We start from the raw sequence: 19,234 nt of genomic DNA, 5'->3' as shown, positions 1-19,234 counted from the left end.
TGTGAAATTGCCTGAGCCTGCTGCTTTTTTCATAGGTAGGGCAACAGTTGAAAATCTTCTCTATTTCTTCCATATAAATTGGCCTCCATTATTTCTTTATCTTGAGGTCAGTTCTATGTACATGGTGCTTCTGCTATTTAGGAATCTTGGATTTTTCTTCTTGTAGTTGTCTTTATAATTATAGCCTTCTATGATGTCTTTACTCTCCATTTCTTTAGGTAGTATCTATGACTTCCCAGTAATGAGAGAAATAAAACAAGCTCAGATCCTAATACTTTATTCTTGAGAACCTGTATCTACTCTTTCAACAAATATTTTCTGAGTGTCTGCTGTGTTCCCAGACCTAGCTGAGCCTGGAAAATGCAGAAGTGAGTCAAAGACACCATATACCTTCCTGGGGCTTTAAGTCCATAAGCTGGGAAGGCAGCCATGGACTTTGACAGCTAAGACTGTATGTTGGATGCTATGATTAGGATTTGTGCAGTAGACTGTGGGGACATAGAAGAGAAGTACCCACCCCCAGCTGGGAGGGGGTTTATTAGGAAAGACTCTGGGAAGGAGATACTACAGCAGTCTCAAAGGATGAGCTGTGGCCAGGAAGAATGTTTGAGGTAGAGGGGCCGGAAAAAGGCTTGGAGTTGTGGAGCAGTTTGGGAGGGCTGGAAATGGGGTGCACTTGTGTGAGAGATGGGACCCCACAAGACTTGGATGAAGGACAAGAGGCAGATTAAAAGCTCTTGATGGCAGGGTATGGTGGTTCACACCTGTAATCCTGGCACTTTGGGAGGCCAAGGTGGACAGACCACCAACATGGTGAAACCCCACCTCCACTAAAAATATAAACATTAGCCAGGCGTGGTGGTGCATGCCTGTAGTCCCAGCTACTCAGGAGGCTGAGGCAGGAGAACCTCTTGAACTGCGGAGGCGTAGGTTGCAGCAAGCTGACATTGCACCATTGCACTCCAACCTGGGCAACAAAAAGGAAACTCCATCTCAAAAAAACAAACAACAACAAAAAAAAAACAAACCCCAACCTAGCAAGGCAGGCCAATATTCAAGTCCAGGAAATACAAAGAACACCACAAAGATATTCCTCAAGAAGAGCTACCCCAAGGCACATTATCGTCAGATTCACCCGGGTTGCAATGAAGGAGAAAATACTAAGGGCAGCCAGAGAGAAAGCTCAGGTCACCCACAAAGGGAAGCCCATCAGACTCACAGCAGATCTCTTGGCAGAAACCCTACAAGCCAGAAGAGAGTGGGGTCCAATATTCAACATCCTTAAAGAAAAGAACTTTCAAGCCAGAATTTCATATTCAGCCAAACTAAGCTTCATAAGTGAAGGAAAAATAAAATCCTTTGTGAACAAGCAAGTACTCAGAGATTTTGTCACCACCAGACCTGCTTTACAAGAGCTCCTGAAAGAGGCACTACACTTAGAAAGGAACAACCAGTAACAGCCACTCCATAAACATACCGGTAAAGAGCATCAACAAAATGAAGAATCTGCATCAACTAATGGGCAAAACAGCCAGCCAGCATCAAAATGGCAGGATCAAATTCACACATAACAATATTAACCCTAAATGTAAATGGGCTAAATGCACCAATCAAAAGACACAGACAGGCAAATTGGATAAAAAGCCAAAACCCATTGGTGTGCTGTATCCAGGAAACCCATTTCACATGCAAGGATACACAAAGGCTCAAAATAAAGGGATGAAGATTTACCAAGCAAATGGAGAGCAAAAAAAAGCAGGAGTAGCAATTCTCATCTCTGATAAAATAGACTTTAAAGCAACAAAGATCAAAAGAGACAAAGAAGGACATTACATAATGGTAAAAGGATCGATACAACAAGAAGAGCTAATGATCCTAAATATATATGGACCCAATACAGGAGGACCCAGATATATAAGGCAAGTTCTTAATGACTTACAAAGAGACTTAGACTCCCACACAATAATAGTGGGAGACTTTAACACTCCATTGTCAATATTAGACAGATCAACCAGACAGAAAATTAACAAGGTTATCCAGGACTTGAACTCAGACCTGGAACAAACAAACCTGATAGACATTTACAGAACCCTCCACCCCAAATCCACAGAATATACACTCTTCTCAGCACCACATCACACCTACTCTAAAATTGACCACATAATTGGAAGTAAATCACTCCTCAGCAAATGCAAAAGAATGGAAATCATAACAAACAGTCTCTCAGACCACAGTGCAATCAAGTTAGAACTCAGAATTCAGAAACTAACTCAGAACCGCACAGCTTCATGGAAACTGAACAACTGGCTCTTCAATGTTGACTGGATAAACAATGAAATGAAGGCAGAAATAAGTTCTTCAAAACCAATGAGAATGAAGACGCATCATTCCAGAATCTCTGGGACACATTTAAAGCAGTCTCTAGAGGAAAATATATGGCAATAAGTGCCCACATGAGAAGAGTGGAGAGATCCAAAATTGACACCCTATCGTCAAAATTGAAAGAGCTAGAGGAGCAAGATTAAAAAAACTCAAAACCCAGCAGAAGACAAGAAATAACTAAGATCAGAGCTGAACTGAAGGAGATAGAGACACGAAAAACCCTTCAAAAAATCAATAAATCCAAGAGCTGGTTTTTTGAAAAGATCAACAAAATAGACAGACCACTAGCCAGATGGATAAAAAAGGAAAGAGAGAATAACCAAATAGATGCAATAAAAAATGATAAAGGGGAAATCACCACAGATCCCACAGAAATTCAAACCATCATCAGAGAATATTGCAAACAACTCTATGCACATAAACTAGTAAACCTGGAAGTAATGGATAAATTCCTAGACACTGTGTCCTCCCAAGCCTAAACCAGGAAGAAGTCGAAACTATGAATAGACCAATAACAAGGTCTGAAGTTGAGGCAGCAATTAAGAGCCTACCACACAAAAAAAGCCCAGGTCCAGATGGGTTCACAGCCAAATTCTACCAGACACACAAAGAGGAACTGTTACCATTCCTTCTGAAACTATTCCAAATAATCCAAAAAGAGGGAATCCTTCCCAAATCATTTTATGAGACCAACATCATCCTGATACCAAAACCTGGCAGAAACTCAACAAGAAAAGAAAACTTCAGGCCAATATCCATGATGAACATAGATGCAAAAATCTTCAATAAAATACTGGCAAGCCAATTGCAACAGCACATCAAAAAGCTTATCCAACATGAGCAAGTAGGATTCATCCTGGGGATGCAAGGCTGGTTCAACATACACAAGTCTATAAACATAATTCACCACATAAACAGAACCAAAAACAAAAACCATATGATTATCTCAATTGACACAAAGAAGGCCTTTGACAAAATTTAACAACCCTTTATGCTAAAAACCCTCATTAAACTCAGTATTGATGGAATGTATCTCAAAATAATAAAAGCTATTTGCGACAAACCAACAGCCAATATCATACTGAATGGGCAAAAACTGGAAGCATTCCCTTTGAAATTGGGCACTAGACAAGGATGCCCTCTCTCACCACTCCTATTCAATATAGTACTGGAAGTTCTAGCCAGAGCAATCAGGCAAGAAAAAGAAATAAAGGGTATTCAAATAGGAAAGGAGGAAGCCAAATTGTCTCTATTTGCAGATGACATGATAGTATATCTAGAAGACCCCATCGCCTCAGCCCAAAAACTCCTGAAACTGATAAGCAACTTCAGCAAAGTCTCAGCATACAAAATCAATGTGCAAAAATCATAAGCATTCCTGTACACCAATAACAGACTTAAAGAGAGTCAAATCAAGAATGAACTGCCATTGACAATTGCTACACAGAGAATAAAATACCTAGGAATACAACTTACAAGGAACGTAAGGGACCTCTTCAAGGAAAACTACAAACCACTGCTCAACGAAATAAGAGAAGACACAAACAGATGGAGAAACATTCCATGTTCACGGTTAGGAAGAATCAATATTGTGAAAATGGCCATACTGCCCAAAGTAATTTACAGATTCAATGCTATCCCCATCAAGCTACCAATGACCTTCTTCACAGAACTGGAAAAAACCACCTTAAACTTCATATGGAACCAAAAGGGAGCCCACATAGCCAAGTCAATTCTAAGTAAAAGGAACACAGTGGGAGGCATCACACTACCAGACTTCAAACTATACTACAAGTCTACAGTAATCAAAACAGCATGGTACTGGTACCAAAACAGAGATATAGACCAATGGAACAGAGCAGAAGCATCGGAGGCAACACAACATATCTGTAACCATACAATCTTGGATAAACCTGACAAAAACAAGCAATGGGGAACGGATTCCGTGTTTAATAAATGGTGTTGGGAAAACTGGCTAGCCATGTGCAGAAAGCAGAAACTGGACCCCTTCCTGACACCTTACACTAAAATTAACTACAGATAGATTAAGAATTTAAACATAAGACCTAACACCATGAAAACCCTAGAAGAAAATCTAGGCAAAACCATTCAGGACATAGGAGTAGGCAAGGACTTCATGACTAAAACACCAAAAGCATTGGCAACAAAAGCCAAAATAGACAAATGGGACCTAATCAAACTCCACAGCTTCTGCACGGCAAAAGAAACAGTCACTAGAGTGAATCGGCAACCAATAGAATGGGAAAAAATTTTTGCAGTTTACCCATCGGACAAAGGGTTGATATCCAGAATTTACAAAGAACTGGAACAGATTTACAAGAAAAAACAAACAAGCCCATTCAAAAATGGGCAAAGGATATGAACAGACACTTTACAAAAGAAGACATACATGAGGCCAACAAACATATGAAAAAATGCTCATCATCACTGGTCATCAGAGAAATGCAAATCAAAACTACATTGAGATACCATCTCACGCCAGTTAGAATGGCGATCATTAAAAATCTGGAGATAACAGATGCTGGAGAGGATGTGGAGAAATAGGAACACTTTTACACTGTTGGTGGGAGTGTAAATTAGTTCAACCATTGTGGAAGACAGTGTGGCGATTCCTCAAGGACCTAGAAATAGAAATTTTATTTGATCCAGCAATCCCATTATTTATAAGGACTATAAATCGTTCTACACATACACACGAATGTTCATTGCAGTACTGTTTACAATAGCAAAGACCTGGAACCAACCCAAATGCCCATCGATGATAGACTGGACTGGGAAAATGTGGCACATATACACCATGGAATATTATGCAGCCATCAAAAATGATGAGTTCATGTCCTTTGTAGGGACATGGATGAACCTGGAGAACATCATTCTCAGCAGACTGACACAGGAACAGAAAATCAAATACCACATGTTCTCACTCATAGGCGGGTGATGAACAATGAGAACACATGGACACAGGGAAGGGAGCACTACACACTGGGGTCTATTGGGGGGAATAGGGGAGGGACAGCGTGGTGGGGGAGTTGGGGAGAGATAGCATGGGGAGAAATGCCAGATATAGGTGAAGGGGAGGAAGGCAGCAAATTACACTGCCACATGTGTACCTATGCAACTATCTTGCATGTTTTTCACACGTACCCCAAAACCTAAAATGCAATTAAAAAAAAGCTAGTGTGGCTAGCTTTAAGGGTGTGCAACCTGTACAGCGAGACAGATAGGGCCCTGTTCTCAGAAGGGCCCCATGTTTGGTGTTATGCCTTGCTGCCACCATCTTGAAATTCCTAAATTTCATCTTAGAGCTTGTATTTTGTAACTGAAGTCTGGTGGGACAATGGAACATGCACATGAGTAGTGGAGACACACCAGGTGATGGTGCTAGCACATGTAGGCTTAGGCCTGGCTGCCAGTGGCACAGTTGTATGTTTCAGGAGAAGTCCACAGCACTGCAGGGCCCCAAGCTAGCTAAGCTGAGCCCAGGGCCCATCACATCAGCTCAGACAGTGGCAGCAGCCACAGTGGCTACAGAAGAAAGGGGGTCTCTGTATGAGGACAGTGTCTGCAGACCCATAATGAGACCTTTGATGGGAAGCTGCTTGGCTGTTCACCCCCAGACCTTGTTCCTGTGATAGCCACATGAATATTAACTCTCTGGCCTGAGCACTGGAACAGGAATTGCTAGTACTCAGGCAGTAAATTTAGTCAGTAAATTATTACAAAATAAAAGCAAACACAAGGATATTACAATAAAGCATAGCAGCATATGTCAGAATTCTTTGAAGAGTTTAGAATCTCTGGTATATATATATATATTTATTTATTTAGAGACAAGTTCTTGCTCTGTCACCAAGGCTGGAGTGCAGTGGCTCAAGCTGTCCTGTCTTGACCTTCCAAGTAGTTGGGACTATAGGCATGTGCTTTTGTACCCAGCTAATGTTTTTGTTCTGTAGAGACAGAGGACTTGCTCTGTTACCCAAGTTAGTCTCCAACTCTTGGGCTCAAGTGACTCTCTTGCCTTGGCTTCCCAAAGTTGGGATTACAGGTGTGAGCTAACACGCCCAGCCTCTGGTTTTTAAAACTGCTACGGGTCAGGTGTGGTGGCTCATGCTTATAATCCCAGCACTTTGGGAGGTTGAGGCGGGTGGATCACGAGGTCAAGAGATAGAGATCGAGACCATCCTGGTCAACATGGTGAAACCCCATCTAAAAATACAAAAAATTAGCTGGGCATGGGGCATGGTGGCACATGCCTGTAATCCCAGCTACTTGGGAGGCTGAGGCAGGAGAATTGCCTGAACCCAAGAGGTGGAGGTTGCGGTGAGCCGAGATCACGCCACTGCACTCCAGCCATGGTAACAAGAGCGACACTCTGTCTCAAAACAAAACAAAAAAACTGGCGGGGCACGGTGGCTCAAGCCTGTAATCCCAGCACTTTGGGAGGCCGGTGGGTGGATCACCAGGTCAAGAGATCGAGACCATCCTGGTCAACATGGTGAAACCCCGTCTCTACTAAAAATACAAAAAATTAGCTGGGCATGGTGGCATGTGCCTGTAATCCCAACTACTCAGGAGGCTGAGGCAGGAGAATTGCCTGAACCCAGGAGGCGGAGGTTGCGGTGAGCCAAGATCGTGCCATTGCACTCCAGCCTGGGTAACAAGAGTGGAACTCCGTCTCAAACAACAACAACAACAAACAAACAAACAAACAAAAACAAAAAAAACAACTGCTGCAACATTACAAAGCAAATACCTGCAGACTTAGAGACAGAAACCGGGTATTAAAATCATTGCATTAGATGGAAAAGAGCCCTGTTTTCATATGAAACTTCAGATTAAGCAATCATTAACAAATAAGATAATTTTAAAATCCATTTTTCCTTGTAATTAAAGATATAGAGATATATGCAGAAACAGGCCTTCTGAATTATATACAAATCATGAAGCTACTTTCAGCTTCTTATTTAACCTCCACGTGTTACAAGAAATATTAAAGAAAACATTAAAATGGCATTGTATAAGTGTACATTAAAATTAAATTCAGATTTACACAAAAATGATTTGTATGAAGTGTTACATCTTTTTAGAAAAATAATTCCACAAGAATCGTCAGCTCTAGATGTACTAAAACAGATCCAGTAACAGGTAGATCCAATGACAGATCTACTAACAGTTACATCCCTAGAAAGATCCTTCTGAAAATTAAAAATTATAAAACATTGTCGCCTTTGATTTGCCAAGAACAATTGATATCTCTTCAATTATACTGACTGAAAATAAAGATCCTAAAAGTATACATTTTGATGGCCTCTTTGATTTTTGAAGAAAATAATTTGTGGAAATGCTTTTGTGGAAAAATGAGCCAGAAAAATCTTGTGATGAATCAAGATATCACATGAATTAGGCTTTTTTTTTTAGACAAGATCTTTCTTTGTCACCCAGGCTGGAATGCAGTGGTACAATCATAGCTCACTATTACGTTGATTTCCCTGACTCAAGTGATCCTCCTGCATCAGCCTTCCAAGTAGCTGGGACTACAGGTGGGTACCACCACACTCAGTTAATTTTTTTATTTTTTGGAGAGACAAAGTCTCACTATATTGCCCAGGCTGGTCTTAAACTCCTGGGCTCAACTATCTTCCTGCCTTGGCCTCCCAAAGTGCTGGGATTATAGGCATGAGCCACCCCTCTTGGCCTAATGGACTATTCTTATTTGTTGCATTACATAACATTATGACACCAAAATACTACCTTTTTGCAGTTTGTAAATTTACATTTTTACTCATGTTACCCCTATTATGTGTTAAGAGTAATAAAGTGTTTTTAAAGGAAAAAACTATTTTTAGTACCTTAATAGCACCTCCCCCCTGCATTTTGGTGAAAGTACCTTGCATTTTAATTTTGCACTGGGCCCTGCAAATTATGTAGCTGCTCCTGCCCATGAGGTTGGTCTATGGTACAGGTAATGTAGGTGAAGGGACTTTAAGGGGTTTTAAACAGAAATTATCATATTCATATTTTGGAAGAGGTGTGGAAGATGAACACCCATTATGTCTCACCTTTTTTACTGGACTGTGAGTTCTGAGAAGGCAGAGTTTGCCTCTAATCTTTGTGTTTCGCATAGGGCCTAGAACAATGTCTGGCACGCAATAGGCTGTAGAGTGCAGCGGTGAGGCAGAGGGATCGGAACCAGGCTTCTTGGCATTGAGTCCTGGTCTGCCACCTACTAGCAAATTACCTAACCTCTCTTCCCTTCACTGTCCACAACTGTAAAATACAGAGTGTGATGGTTTCTATTTTGCAGAGTTTTTAGGAAGATTAAGTAAATACATATGAAGGATTTAGAATAGTGTCTGATATTTAGTATTCATTCAAATGTTAACTATTATTTTAAGTAAATATTTATTGGAAAGATTTTTAAACTTCTGTAAGCAAAAGAGAATGTAGATGCAGCTTTAGAAGCACTAAAGAAATAGAGGGTCCTGGCATGTATGCCAGGATTACATAAACTTTTGTGACTAAAATAATAATTTGTTATTTCAGCCCCTGAGAGGATTCTACCCTACACAATTACCTTTATCCTACCTTATGGAGAGGATCACCTAATGGAGGCTTATATAGAACTAAATAGGAATACTTTTTTGGCTAAAATAATAGAGCTAAATACTTTTTTGGCTAAATTCAAAAAACCCATAATGAAATATCACTTCACATCTGTTAGGATAGCTATTATTGGAAAATTGGGAAATTACAAGTGTTGGTAAGGATGTGGAGAAATTGGAATTCTTGTGCCCTGATGGTGGGAATATGAAATGGTATAGTCAGTAAGGTAAACATTATAGTAGTTCCCCCCAAAATTAAAAAGAATTATCATCTGATCCAGCAATTCCATTCCTGGGTATATACCTAAAAAGAAAATTCAAAGCAGGGATATGGACAGATATTTGTACACCCATATTCATAGCAGCGTTATTTACAATAGTCAAATGGGAGAAGCAACCCAAGCGTCTGTGGACAGATGAATGGATGAACAATCGAATATTATTAAGAAATATATTTAAAAGAAAGGAGATTCTAAACATGCTCAACACAGATGAACCTTGAAGCCATTATGCTTAATTAAATAAGCCAATCACAAATTCTATGTTATTACACTCATATGAAATACTTAATCAGATTCATAGGAACAGAAAGTACAATGGTGGTTGTCAGGTGGAGTGGGATAAGGGGGAGATGGGGAGTTATTGTTTAACAGAGTTTCAGTTTTGCAGGATGAAGAAAGTTCTGGACATGGTTGGGCACAGTGGCTCATACCTGTAATCCCAGCACTTTGGGAGGTCAAAGTGGGCAGATCATCAGAGGTCAGGAGTTCAAAACTAGCCTGGCTAACATGGTGAAACCCTATCTCTACCAAAAATACAAAACAAAACAAAAATTAGCTGGGCATGATGGTGGGTGCCTGTAATCCCAGCTACTCAGGAAGTTAAGGCAGGAGAATGGCTTCAGCCCACGAGGCAGAGGTTACAGTGAGCCGAGATCGCTCCGTTGCACTCCAGCCTAGGAGACAGAGCGAGACTCAGTCTCAAAAAAAAAAAAAAAAAAAGTTCTGGAGATGAATGGCCGTGATGGTTACAAAGCAATGTTAATGTATTTAATGCTACTAAGGTGTGCACTTAAAAATGGTTAAAATGGTAAATTTTATGTTATATATTTTTGACCACAATTTTAAAAATAAAAATAAACCCACCAATTCAAACAATAAGGAAATGTACTGCCGTTATAACTGGAGGTCCTGAGGTAGGGAGTGTTTCCTTGTTGGCTTCTCAGTGTTTCTCTAGACTTAACGTCTTTTGGGGAGGGGAAGGAAGTATCAAGATGGCTGCCACAGTTTCTCATTCACCACAACGACATCCCGAAGTGGAAGTCTTTCCATTCCAGCTTTTCAAGCAAAGGGCTTGAGATTCACTCTGATTGGATAGCTGTCACGTGCTTATTCTTGAACCAATGACTGTTGGAAAAATAAGTATTATAATCTTAAGCCAACCCCAGAGCCTGCAGTTAGAGATGGGGCAGCTTCCCTATTAGGGACATGGGCTGCCTGAGAGAGGGGCGAGTATCTGTTAGGAAGGAAGAAAGAACAAATGCGGATGGGTAAGCAACCAGAAAGATTTACTACCTCATAGCCAGCTCAGACATGTTGAAAAGAGTTTTCCAGGAGATATGGAAGCCATTCATGGAGAAGAAATTAATGTGTGTGCAAGAGCAGATAGTTTTCCTTTTATTAGTTCTCAGTGCCTGCTAACCTGAAGACTCAATTTTTTTTTTTCCTTTGAGATGGAGTCTCTGTTGCCTGGGCTGGAGTGTAGTGGTGTGATCTCAGCTCACTGTTAACTCTGCCTCCTAGGTTCAAGTGATTCTCCTGCTTCAGCCTCCTGAGTAGCTGGGATTATAGATGCCTGCCACTATGCCTGGCTAATTTTTTTTTTTTTTTAGTAGCGACAGGGTTTCACCATGTTGGCCAGGCTGGTCTCAAACTACTGACCTCGTGATTCGCCTGCCTCAGCCTCCTAAAGTGCTGGGATTACAGGCGTGAGCCAGCACACCCAGCTGACTCAAATTTTTTCCCTCATTGCTTTTTGGGAGGATGTTTCAGCAAATGTACTTTTCCTTGGAGTATAGTAATATTCATTAATCAAGATGTTGGATTTTATTTTTTCAAATATTTGTTGAGCCCCACTTCGTCATGTCATTCAGGCAAAGGGAACAGTGTCAGCAAAAGAAGAGATGTATAAGGAGAAAAGTGATAAATTGCTAGCACATGAAGTCTGATGTCACTGGAGCATAGTCTGTGAGTAAAGGAGTGGTAGAAGAGAAAGCTGGAAAGATAGAATGGGATCAGATCATAAGGGTCTTGAGCTAGGCGGTGCTTGCTTCAACTTACTGATGTAAAAGCTACATACAGTCAAGAGCTTGAAGTGCATTAAGCTTAACCCAACATTCCAGCAGATTTTTACATATATATAAACCCATTCAATCAACATGCAGATCAAGATCTAGAACATTTCCAGCACTCCAGAATCTTCCTTTATGTTCCTTCCTAGGTAAACAAAATGTCAATATCCACCCCCAGAGGGAACAGTAGTAGCAATTCTGGCCTCTGTCACTATTAATGAGTTCTGCATATTCTTTTTTTTTTTTTTTTTTTAGGGAGGGAAGGAGGAAGGGAGGAAGGCAGGAAGGGAGGGAAGGAGGAAGGGAGGGAGGAAGGGAGGAAGGGAGGAAGGGAGGAAGGAAGGAAGGGAGGAAGGGAGGAAGGGAGGGAGGGAGGGAAGGGAAGGAAGGAATTAAAGCAATGAGAGAGACATTGCCGACCTGGATTCAGAGGTTTACAAGTTGATTTCTTTTTTTGAGAGAAGGAAAGAAAAAAAAAATGAGTAAAGGAGAGAAAGAGGAAGAGAGAGAGGGAGGGTGAACGGAAATATTGCTTTATTCTGAAAAAAAAAATGGGTATTAATAATGGCCAATCAATGTTTCATTTAAACCTATGAGTTGGTGTGATGTGGTATTGACTAGAATGTTTACTTTGTGTATTTGAAGTGGAGAGCTCTATAAATATTTATTAAGTTTACTTGTTCCGGATCTGAGTTCGAGACCTTGATATCCTTATTAATTTTCTCTCTCATTGAGTCTAAGTCTCTATGTATCTGGGTGTTAGGATCGTTAGCTCTTGTTGTTGTATTGATCCTTTTACCACTATATCTTTGTTGCTTTAAAATCTATTTTATCCGCTACGAGAATTGCAGCTCCTGCTTTTTATTTATTTATTTTTGCTCTCCATTTGGTTGGTAAATCTTTCTCCATTCCTTTGTTTTGAGTCTTTGTGTATCCTTGCATGTGACACAGGTCTGGATGTAGCATGCCGTTGGGTTTTGGCTGTGTCTTTTGATTGGGGGATTTAGTCGATTTAAATTTAGGGTTACTGCCATTTGATGTTAACTGGCTGTTTTATTCATTTGTTGATGAAAATTCTTCTTTATGTTGGTGCTCTTTACTTTTTGGTATATTTTTAGTAAGGCTAATACTGGTTGTTTCTTTCTGTGTGTAATGCCTCTTTCAGAAGCTCTTGTAAAGCAGGCCTGGTGGTAATAAAATCTCTGAGTACTTGCTTGTTCATAAAAGATTTTATTTTTCCTTCAGTTGTGAAGCTTAGTTTGGCTGGATATGAAATTCTGGGCTGAAGGTTCTGTTCTTTGAGGATGTTGTATATTGGCCCCCACTCTCTTCTGGCTTGTAGAGTTTCTGCTGAGAGATCTGCTGTAAGTCTGATAGGCTTGCCTTTGTGGGTAACCTGACCTTTCTCTCTGGCTGCCCTTAGTATTTTCTCCTTCGTTTCAACCCTGGTGAATCTAACAATTATGTGCCTTGGGGTTGCTCTTCTTGAGGAATATCTTTGTGGTGTTCTCTGTATTACCTGGGGTTGAATATTGACCTGCTTTGCTAGTTCAGGAAAATTTTCCTGAATAATATCCTGAAGGGTATTTTCCAGCTTGGATTCATTCTCTCCGTCGCATTCAGGTACACCTATCAAACGTAAATTTGGTCTTTTCACATAGTCCCACATTTCTTGGAGACTTTGCTCATTCCTTTTTATCCTTTTATCTCTACTCTTGTCTTCTTGTTTTCTTTCATTAAGTTGGACTTTGACCTCTGTTATCCTTTCTTCTGCTTGAACAATTCGAGTGTTTAAACCTGTGCATACTTCTCGGAGTTCCTGTATTGTATTCTTCAGTTCCATTAATTCACTTATATTCCTCTCTAAGTTGTCTATTCTCAATAGGATTTCGTCAAACCTTTTTTCAAATTTCCTAGTTTCTTTATGTTGGGGTACAACATGTTCTTTTAACTCACAGAAGTTTCTTATTATCCATTCCTTGAAGAGTGATTCTGTCATCGGGATGTGCTCGTTCTCCATCAAGCCTTGTTCCATTGTTGATGTGGAACTGTGATCATCTTTAGAGGGAGAGGCGTTCTGATTTTGAGTATTCTCCGCCTTTTTACACTGGTTTCTTCCCATCCTCCTGTCGTCTTTGAAATTACCAACTTTCAGATTAGGTCTCTTGTTTGGAGGTCCAAGTTGTTAGTTCCCAGGGCCAGAACCGCGGCGTTAAGACTGATGGTGCTTTCCTGCCCAGGATTCTCCTGTCTGGCTTCGTTCTTGTGTCCATAATGGGCGACTCTGCCTTCCCCAGGCTCCAAACCTCAGTCAGAAGGGGAACCAGTCTCGTTTACTCTGCGCCAAGAGCTGCTGCGTTGAGGTGCCGTCACAGCCGCTGCGCCGGTCTCAGGAGTCATGCTGGGGACCCATGTGGGTCCTCCAAACCTCAGTCAGAAGGGGAGCCGGCCCTGTTTACTCTGCTCCGAGAGCTGCCGTGCCGAGGTGCCGGCAAAACCGCTGTGCCAGCCACAAGAGTCGCGCTGGCGACCCGTGTGGTTCCTCCATTGGGGATCTTCTGCTCCGTGATAGACCAGAATTTGTCTGAAAGTGTGGCGTCCTCTAGTTCTCTGCGCTTTCACTGAGAGCTGAAATCCCGAGCTGTTATCGATCGGCCATCTTAGATTGTTCCTCTCTTTTTTTTTCTTTCTTTGAGACAGGGTCTTGCTTTCTTGCCCAGGCTGGAGTGCAGGGGTCCAATTTCAGCTCACTGCAACCTCTGCCTCTTGGGCTCAAGTGATCTTCCCACCTCAGCCTCTGGAGTAGCTAAGACTACAGGCATGCATCAGCAAACCTGGCTGATTTTTTATTTTTTATTTTTTGAGACAAAGTCTTGCTCTGTCACCCTGGCTCGATCTCGGCCCACTGCAACCTCTGCCTCCTGGGTTTAAGCTATCCTTCTGCCTCAGCCTCCTAAGTAGCTGGGACTACAGGCCCATGCCACCATGCCTGGCTAATTTTTTTATGTATTTTTAGTAGAGATGGGGTTTTGCCACGTTGGACAGACTGGTCTCAAACTCCTGACCTCAAGTGATCCGACGGCCTCAGTCTCCCAAAATGCTGGGATTATAGTTGTGAGCCACCCTGCCTGGTCCCTGGCTGAATTTTAAAAACTTTTTGGTAGAGATGAGGTCTCACTGTGTTGCCCAGGCTGGTCCTGAATTCCTGAGCTCAAGCAATTCTCCCACCTTGGCCTCCCAAAGTACTGGAATTACAGGCATGAGCTACCTCGCTTGGTCCCTGGCAGATTTAAAAAAACTTTTTGGTAGAGATGAGGTCTCACTGTGTTGCTCAGGCTAGTCTTGAACTCCTGAGCTCAAGTGATACACCCACCTTAGTGTCCTAGAGTGCTAAGATTACAAGTGTGAGGAGCCACCACACTCAGCAGAACATCATAGAAGTGAATAGAATGATAAAACTTGCACTCTTTCTAATCTGGCTTCTTTCCCTCAGCGTAATGTTCCTAAGCTACCTCTGTGTGGTTGGCTGTATCAGAGTTTGTTCATTGTTGCTTGGTAGTATTCCATTGAACAAATATCCCACAATTTGTTCGTTTTCTAGTTAATGGACGTGTGGGTGATTTCCAGTTTGGGGCTAGTGTAAAAATGCCTGTCATGAATATTCTTGTATGTGAATTTGGTGAACATGTACACTCATTTCTCTCAGGTATATTCCAAGAAATGGGCATGCATGTTCCATATTAGTAGGTACTGCCTGACAGTTCTTCAGAGCGATTATACTAAGGGAGCTTGGATGTTGGCCTGAGGAAGACTGGGAGTGATGTGATGAAATTTACATTTAACTCTGGTAGCCACTGTGTTGGATGTACTGAATTGGGGTGAGATTCTAGACCCAGAGACCTATAAAAAATTGCAGACTAGGTGCAACCAGAGTGTCTTCTGGTTGGCTTCTCAGGGTTTCTCTAGACTTACCCTCTTTTGGGCGAGGGAAGGAGGTATCAAGATGGCTGCCACAGTTCCTCATTCACCACAGCCACATCCCAAAGAGAAAAAGGGAGGCTTTCCATTCCAACCTTTCAAGCAAAGGGCCTGAGATTTGCTCCAATTGGAAAGCCATCACGTTCTCATCCCTAAATCAATGACTGTGGCAGGGGGAATGGAATGAATGGTTTTGATTGTCTTATGTCTATTCCAGAGCCTGAAGCTAGAGATGGGGCAGCTTCCCTCCCAGGAATAGGGGCTGTCTGCAGGAGGGGTGAGTATCTGTTAGGAAGGAGGAAAGAACAGATGGGGATAGGTATGCAGCCCCCGAGGGTGATGAGGGATGGTGAACCCCTGAGCCCAGGCAATGGCATGGAGGAAGAGAATGGTTTTAAGAGATAGTAAGAAGGCAGAATTTTTGCAATTGTTCGGATATGCTGTGGAGGGAGATAATGGAGTACCAGAGGACTGCCGAACCACTGACTTGGTTTTAACAGAATGGTGGTGCTCTTCCCTAAAGGAGAGAGCACTTGAGAAGGAGCAGGTTTGAGGAAGACGAGCTCCATTTTTTTTTTCTTTTGTTTGCTTATTTGTTTTGGACAGTTGGCAGAGCTAGCTGAGGTTTTATTTTGGAAATAAAAAACAACCACCACCACCACCCAATTGAATTACTTTGTAGCTGGAAGCGTGGGCTGAGGGTTAGGGCTAAGGCTGAGCCTCAGGTGGGTGTCCTGTTCCTGTGCTCTACTGCAGAGCGGCTTCCCCCATAGGCCCTGGGGCAGCCACAGGAGGGGTAGACTAGGAGGGGCTGCTATGGCTGTTCACTTGGGCAGGACATCAGAGGATTTGGACACCAGCTTTCCATCACAGGTTTCAACCTTCTTCATAACCATGGCCCTGGAGGAGCTGGTATGGCTGAAGGAGGTGGAGCCTCCACCAGAGCCAAAGCTGGAGCCCAGGCTGTAGCTGAGGCTAGGGCTTGTGAGGCGCCTGTAGGCTGAGATCAACCCACCTGGGGAGCCACTGGTGATCTTCAGATGGTTACTCATGTTCTGCATCCCAGACCCCAGCCAGCTCCCCTTGCCCTCCAGCAACTTCCTGTAGGTGGCGATATCAATGTCCAGGGCCAGTTCGATGTTATTCAACTACTGGTTCATCTGCTTCTGGTGCTCCATGGCGCAGCAGCCACACCATGTTCTGCTTGGCCCGCTGCAGGGCAGCCTCCAGCTCAACAGTTTGGCATTGGTATCCTTAACAGCCAGCTCCCCACGCTACTGGGCGTCTGCGATGGTGGATTCCAGGGAAGCCCTCTGGCCTTTGAGGTCCTCAATCTCAGCCTGGAGCTGGTTGATGTTCCGGTTCATGTTGAGATCTCGGTCTTTGTACAATGCAAGTCATTCTCCTGCTTCCCAGCCAGTGTCTGCAGTTCCTCATACTTGATCTGGTGCATTCCCTCAGTCTCATACTAGCTGCCATTGGCGATCTCTTTGTACTGGCCCTTGACCTCAGCAATGATGCTGTCTGTATCCAGGGAGCAGCTGTGGTCCATGGACAGCACCACAGATGTGTCTGAGATCTGGGACTGCAGCTCCCACATCTTCTCTCCATACAGCTGCCTGAGGAAGTTGATCTCATCAGTCAGCCCTTCCAGGAGAGACTCCAGCTCTACCTTGTTGATGTAAGCTTCAGCCACATCCTTCTCGATGAGGACAAATTCATTCTCCATCTCCATATGCTTATTCCTTCATCTCATCCTCATACTTGTTCTTGAAGTCGCCCACCAGCCCCTGCATGTTGCCAAGCTTCTCCTGGCCCAGAGTGTCCCGCTGCCACTGAAGGTTGTCGATGTGGCTCTCAAATATGTTGTCCATGTTGCTCCGAGCCATCTTCTGCTGCTGCACGAGGCTCCACTTGGTTTCCAACATTTTGTTCTGCTGCTTCAGGAATGCACTTTCTCAATGAGGAGGTAAACTTGTAGAGAGTCTCGATCTGTTCCTCCTCCTGGGTGTGCACAACCTGGAAACTGGGGTTCACCTCCAGCTTAAGGGGGCTCAGCAGATTCTGGCTGACCATGATGGTATGATACTCCCCATGCCACTGGCTCCACCATAGCCTCCACCCAGAACCATGCAGGCGCCCAGGCTACCCCAAAAGCTGCTGCTGCCGCATACCCGGAAGAAGCTCAAGGAGCTGATGCGGGCGCTGGGCCTGCTCATGTAGGAGCGGCTGCTTAAGGCCTGGGGGCCAGAGGTGGACACCACGTAGGACTTCTGGGTCACCCTGATGAACATGGTGGAGGCAGAGTGGAGACAGGTGGGCTGAACCAGGCAGAGATTTGAGGAGCTGAGAAGCTGCTTCTAGGTCACGCGCTCCATTTGAACATGTCGGAGGGCTCTAGCGGAAATCAAGGTGGTGTCTAGTAGGCAACTGGATACATGGGACTGAACCAAGAGCATGAATCCAGGCTGGAGATTGATATTATGGAGTCAAGGGAATGAGCGAACCATCCAGGAAGAGGGTGTAGAAAGAGGATTTCTAGAAGATGGTGAAGAAGGCGTTTCCTGAAATGTAGAAGGAAAGCCAGGAGTTTGCCTGCTGTGATGACAACCAAGGGTAGGACACTTTCCACCAGGGAGAAGTAGGCCACATGTCAGAGGCTGCTGGGGGGTCATGAAAGGTGGGAATAGACTTAAGACAATTGAATCCATTATTCCAATCCCCCCTGCCTTGGTCATTGGTTCAGGGATGAGAATGTGATGGCTTTCCAATTGGAGCAAATCTCAGGCCCTTTGCTTGAAAGGCTGGAATGGAAAGCCTCCCTTTTTCTCTTTGGGATGGGGCTGTGGTGAATTGTGTCCCGTGAGTGCAGAGTGGCACCTATTCACTTGTAGTTCAGGAGCACTCAGGGCCGGCCACTACCAGGCTTTCTTCAGCCTCCTCAGAGGCCCACACCAGTGAGACTGGACTGGCTGGGCTGCCTCACACCCCTGAGGCCTAGTTCATGGCTTCTCAGCCTGTGGAGAGGAGACAGGGAGAGGAAGAGAGAGATTTAGCCTCAGTCCAGGGACAGTGCCTGAGGTCTTTCTGAGAACTTTGTGGGGACCTCAGCTGGACAATAGAGGGCAGCCTGCAGCCAGAGTAGAGCCAACCAAGTCCCTCCCGACACTGAAAACACTGACATTTGGACACAGTTTTCCCCTGGAGCCTTTTCCCTATGGAAACTCCCAGTTGTAAACCATATTGACTTTAATTTCAAGTGTCAGAAAGGTTGCCCAGGCGTCTGGGAGCCAACAGTTAAAAGTACGTTTGTACAGATGTCGGGGCAAACAAATAGGATGCAGAACATTTTTTGAGATCTGTGCGAGTGGTGGACTTTTCTGGGAAACATGACAAAAACTGACCCTCTTAGGCAAAAAGACACTGAGTCTTATTATTATTAATTTGTGTTCTTACTGAAAGATAAAGTTAGGGAAAGGGAAAGGGGAAGAACAGCACATGTCTGATATCTTCACTAGGCACAAGGCACTGCAGGAGGCTCCCCCAGAGTTTAATGGGCAGCTTTATGTATTTATATGCTTTGACTGGAGCTAAAGAGGTCTGTGCCATACAATGGGCAGTTTCTAGTTGGATTTTAAAAGAAATAACTTTGATCATTTCAAAAGCAATGAAGCCTGATGCAGCTGAGAGAAAAGAAGGCAGTAATTTATGACTACCATTAAGGACACAAAGACAAAGGCGGAGAGAACGTTTCACTAACTGAAGATTTACAAATGTGTAAAAACCACCCTTATGACTAGAAATAGCTGAGTGTCTCTCTCAGCCCCAAACAAAAGGGAATGGGAGGGAGGCACAGACAGAAAGAGGGATGCAACCTGCCTGCCTTCACTGGGGATGAAAA

At 43.3% G+C, this 19,234-nt stretch overlaps 1 protein-coding gene and 1 pseudogene across 2 annotated transcripts in view; one reads left to right on the top strand and one right to left on the bottom strand.

Moving 5' to 3' along the window:
- Positions 1-10,529: 10,529 nt before the first annotated feature.
- Positions 10,530-19,234, top strand: part of SCUBE2 (signal peptide, CUB domain and EGF like domain containing 2) — an 83,841-nt gene continuing 75,136 nt past the window's right edge. Inside the window, exon 1 of one of the 2 annotated variants that reach the window (XM_078340467.1) lies at positions 10,530-10,554. In XM_078340467.1, coding sequence (XP_078196593.1) covers positions 10,545-10,554 — 10 coding nt within the window. In that variant the 5' untranslated portion in view covers positions 10,530-10,544. Of the gene's footprint in view, positions 10,555-17,833; positions 17,950-19,234 lie in introns of those variants that run through there. The other variant, XM_035265740.3, reaches the window with a different exon arrangement.
- LOC118145814 (keratin, type II cytoskeletal 8 pseudogene) lies at positions 16,029-17,175 on the bottom strand (annotated as a pseudogene).

This window comes from Callithrix jacchus, chromosome 10 (assembly GCF_049354715.1).
Source record: "Callithrix jacchus isolate 240 chromosome 10, calJac240_pri, whole genome shotgun sequence".
In the NCBI taxonomy this organism is placed as follows: Eukaryota; Metazoa; Chordata; class Mammalia; order Primates; family Cebidae; genus Callithrix; species Callithrix jacchus.
The sequence above is the reverse complement of the archived record's forward strand: the minus strand, read 5'-3'. Positions and strand labels throughout refer to the sequence as shown.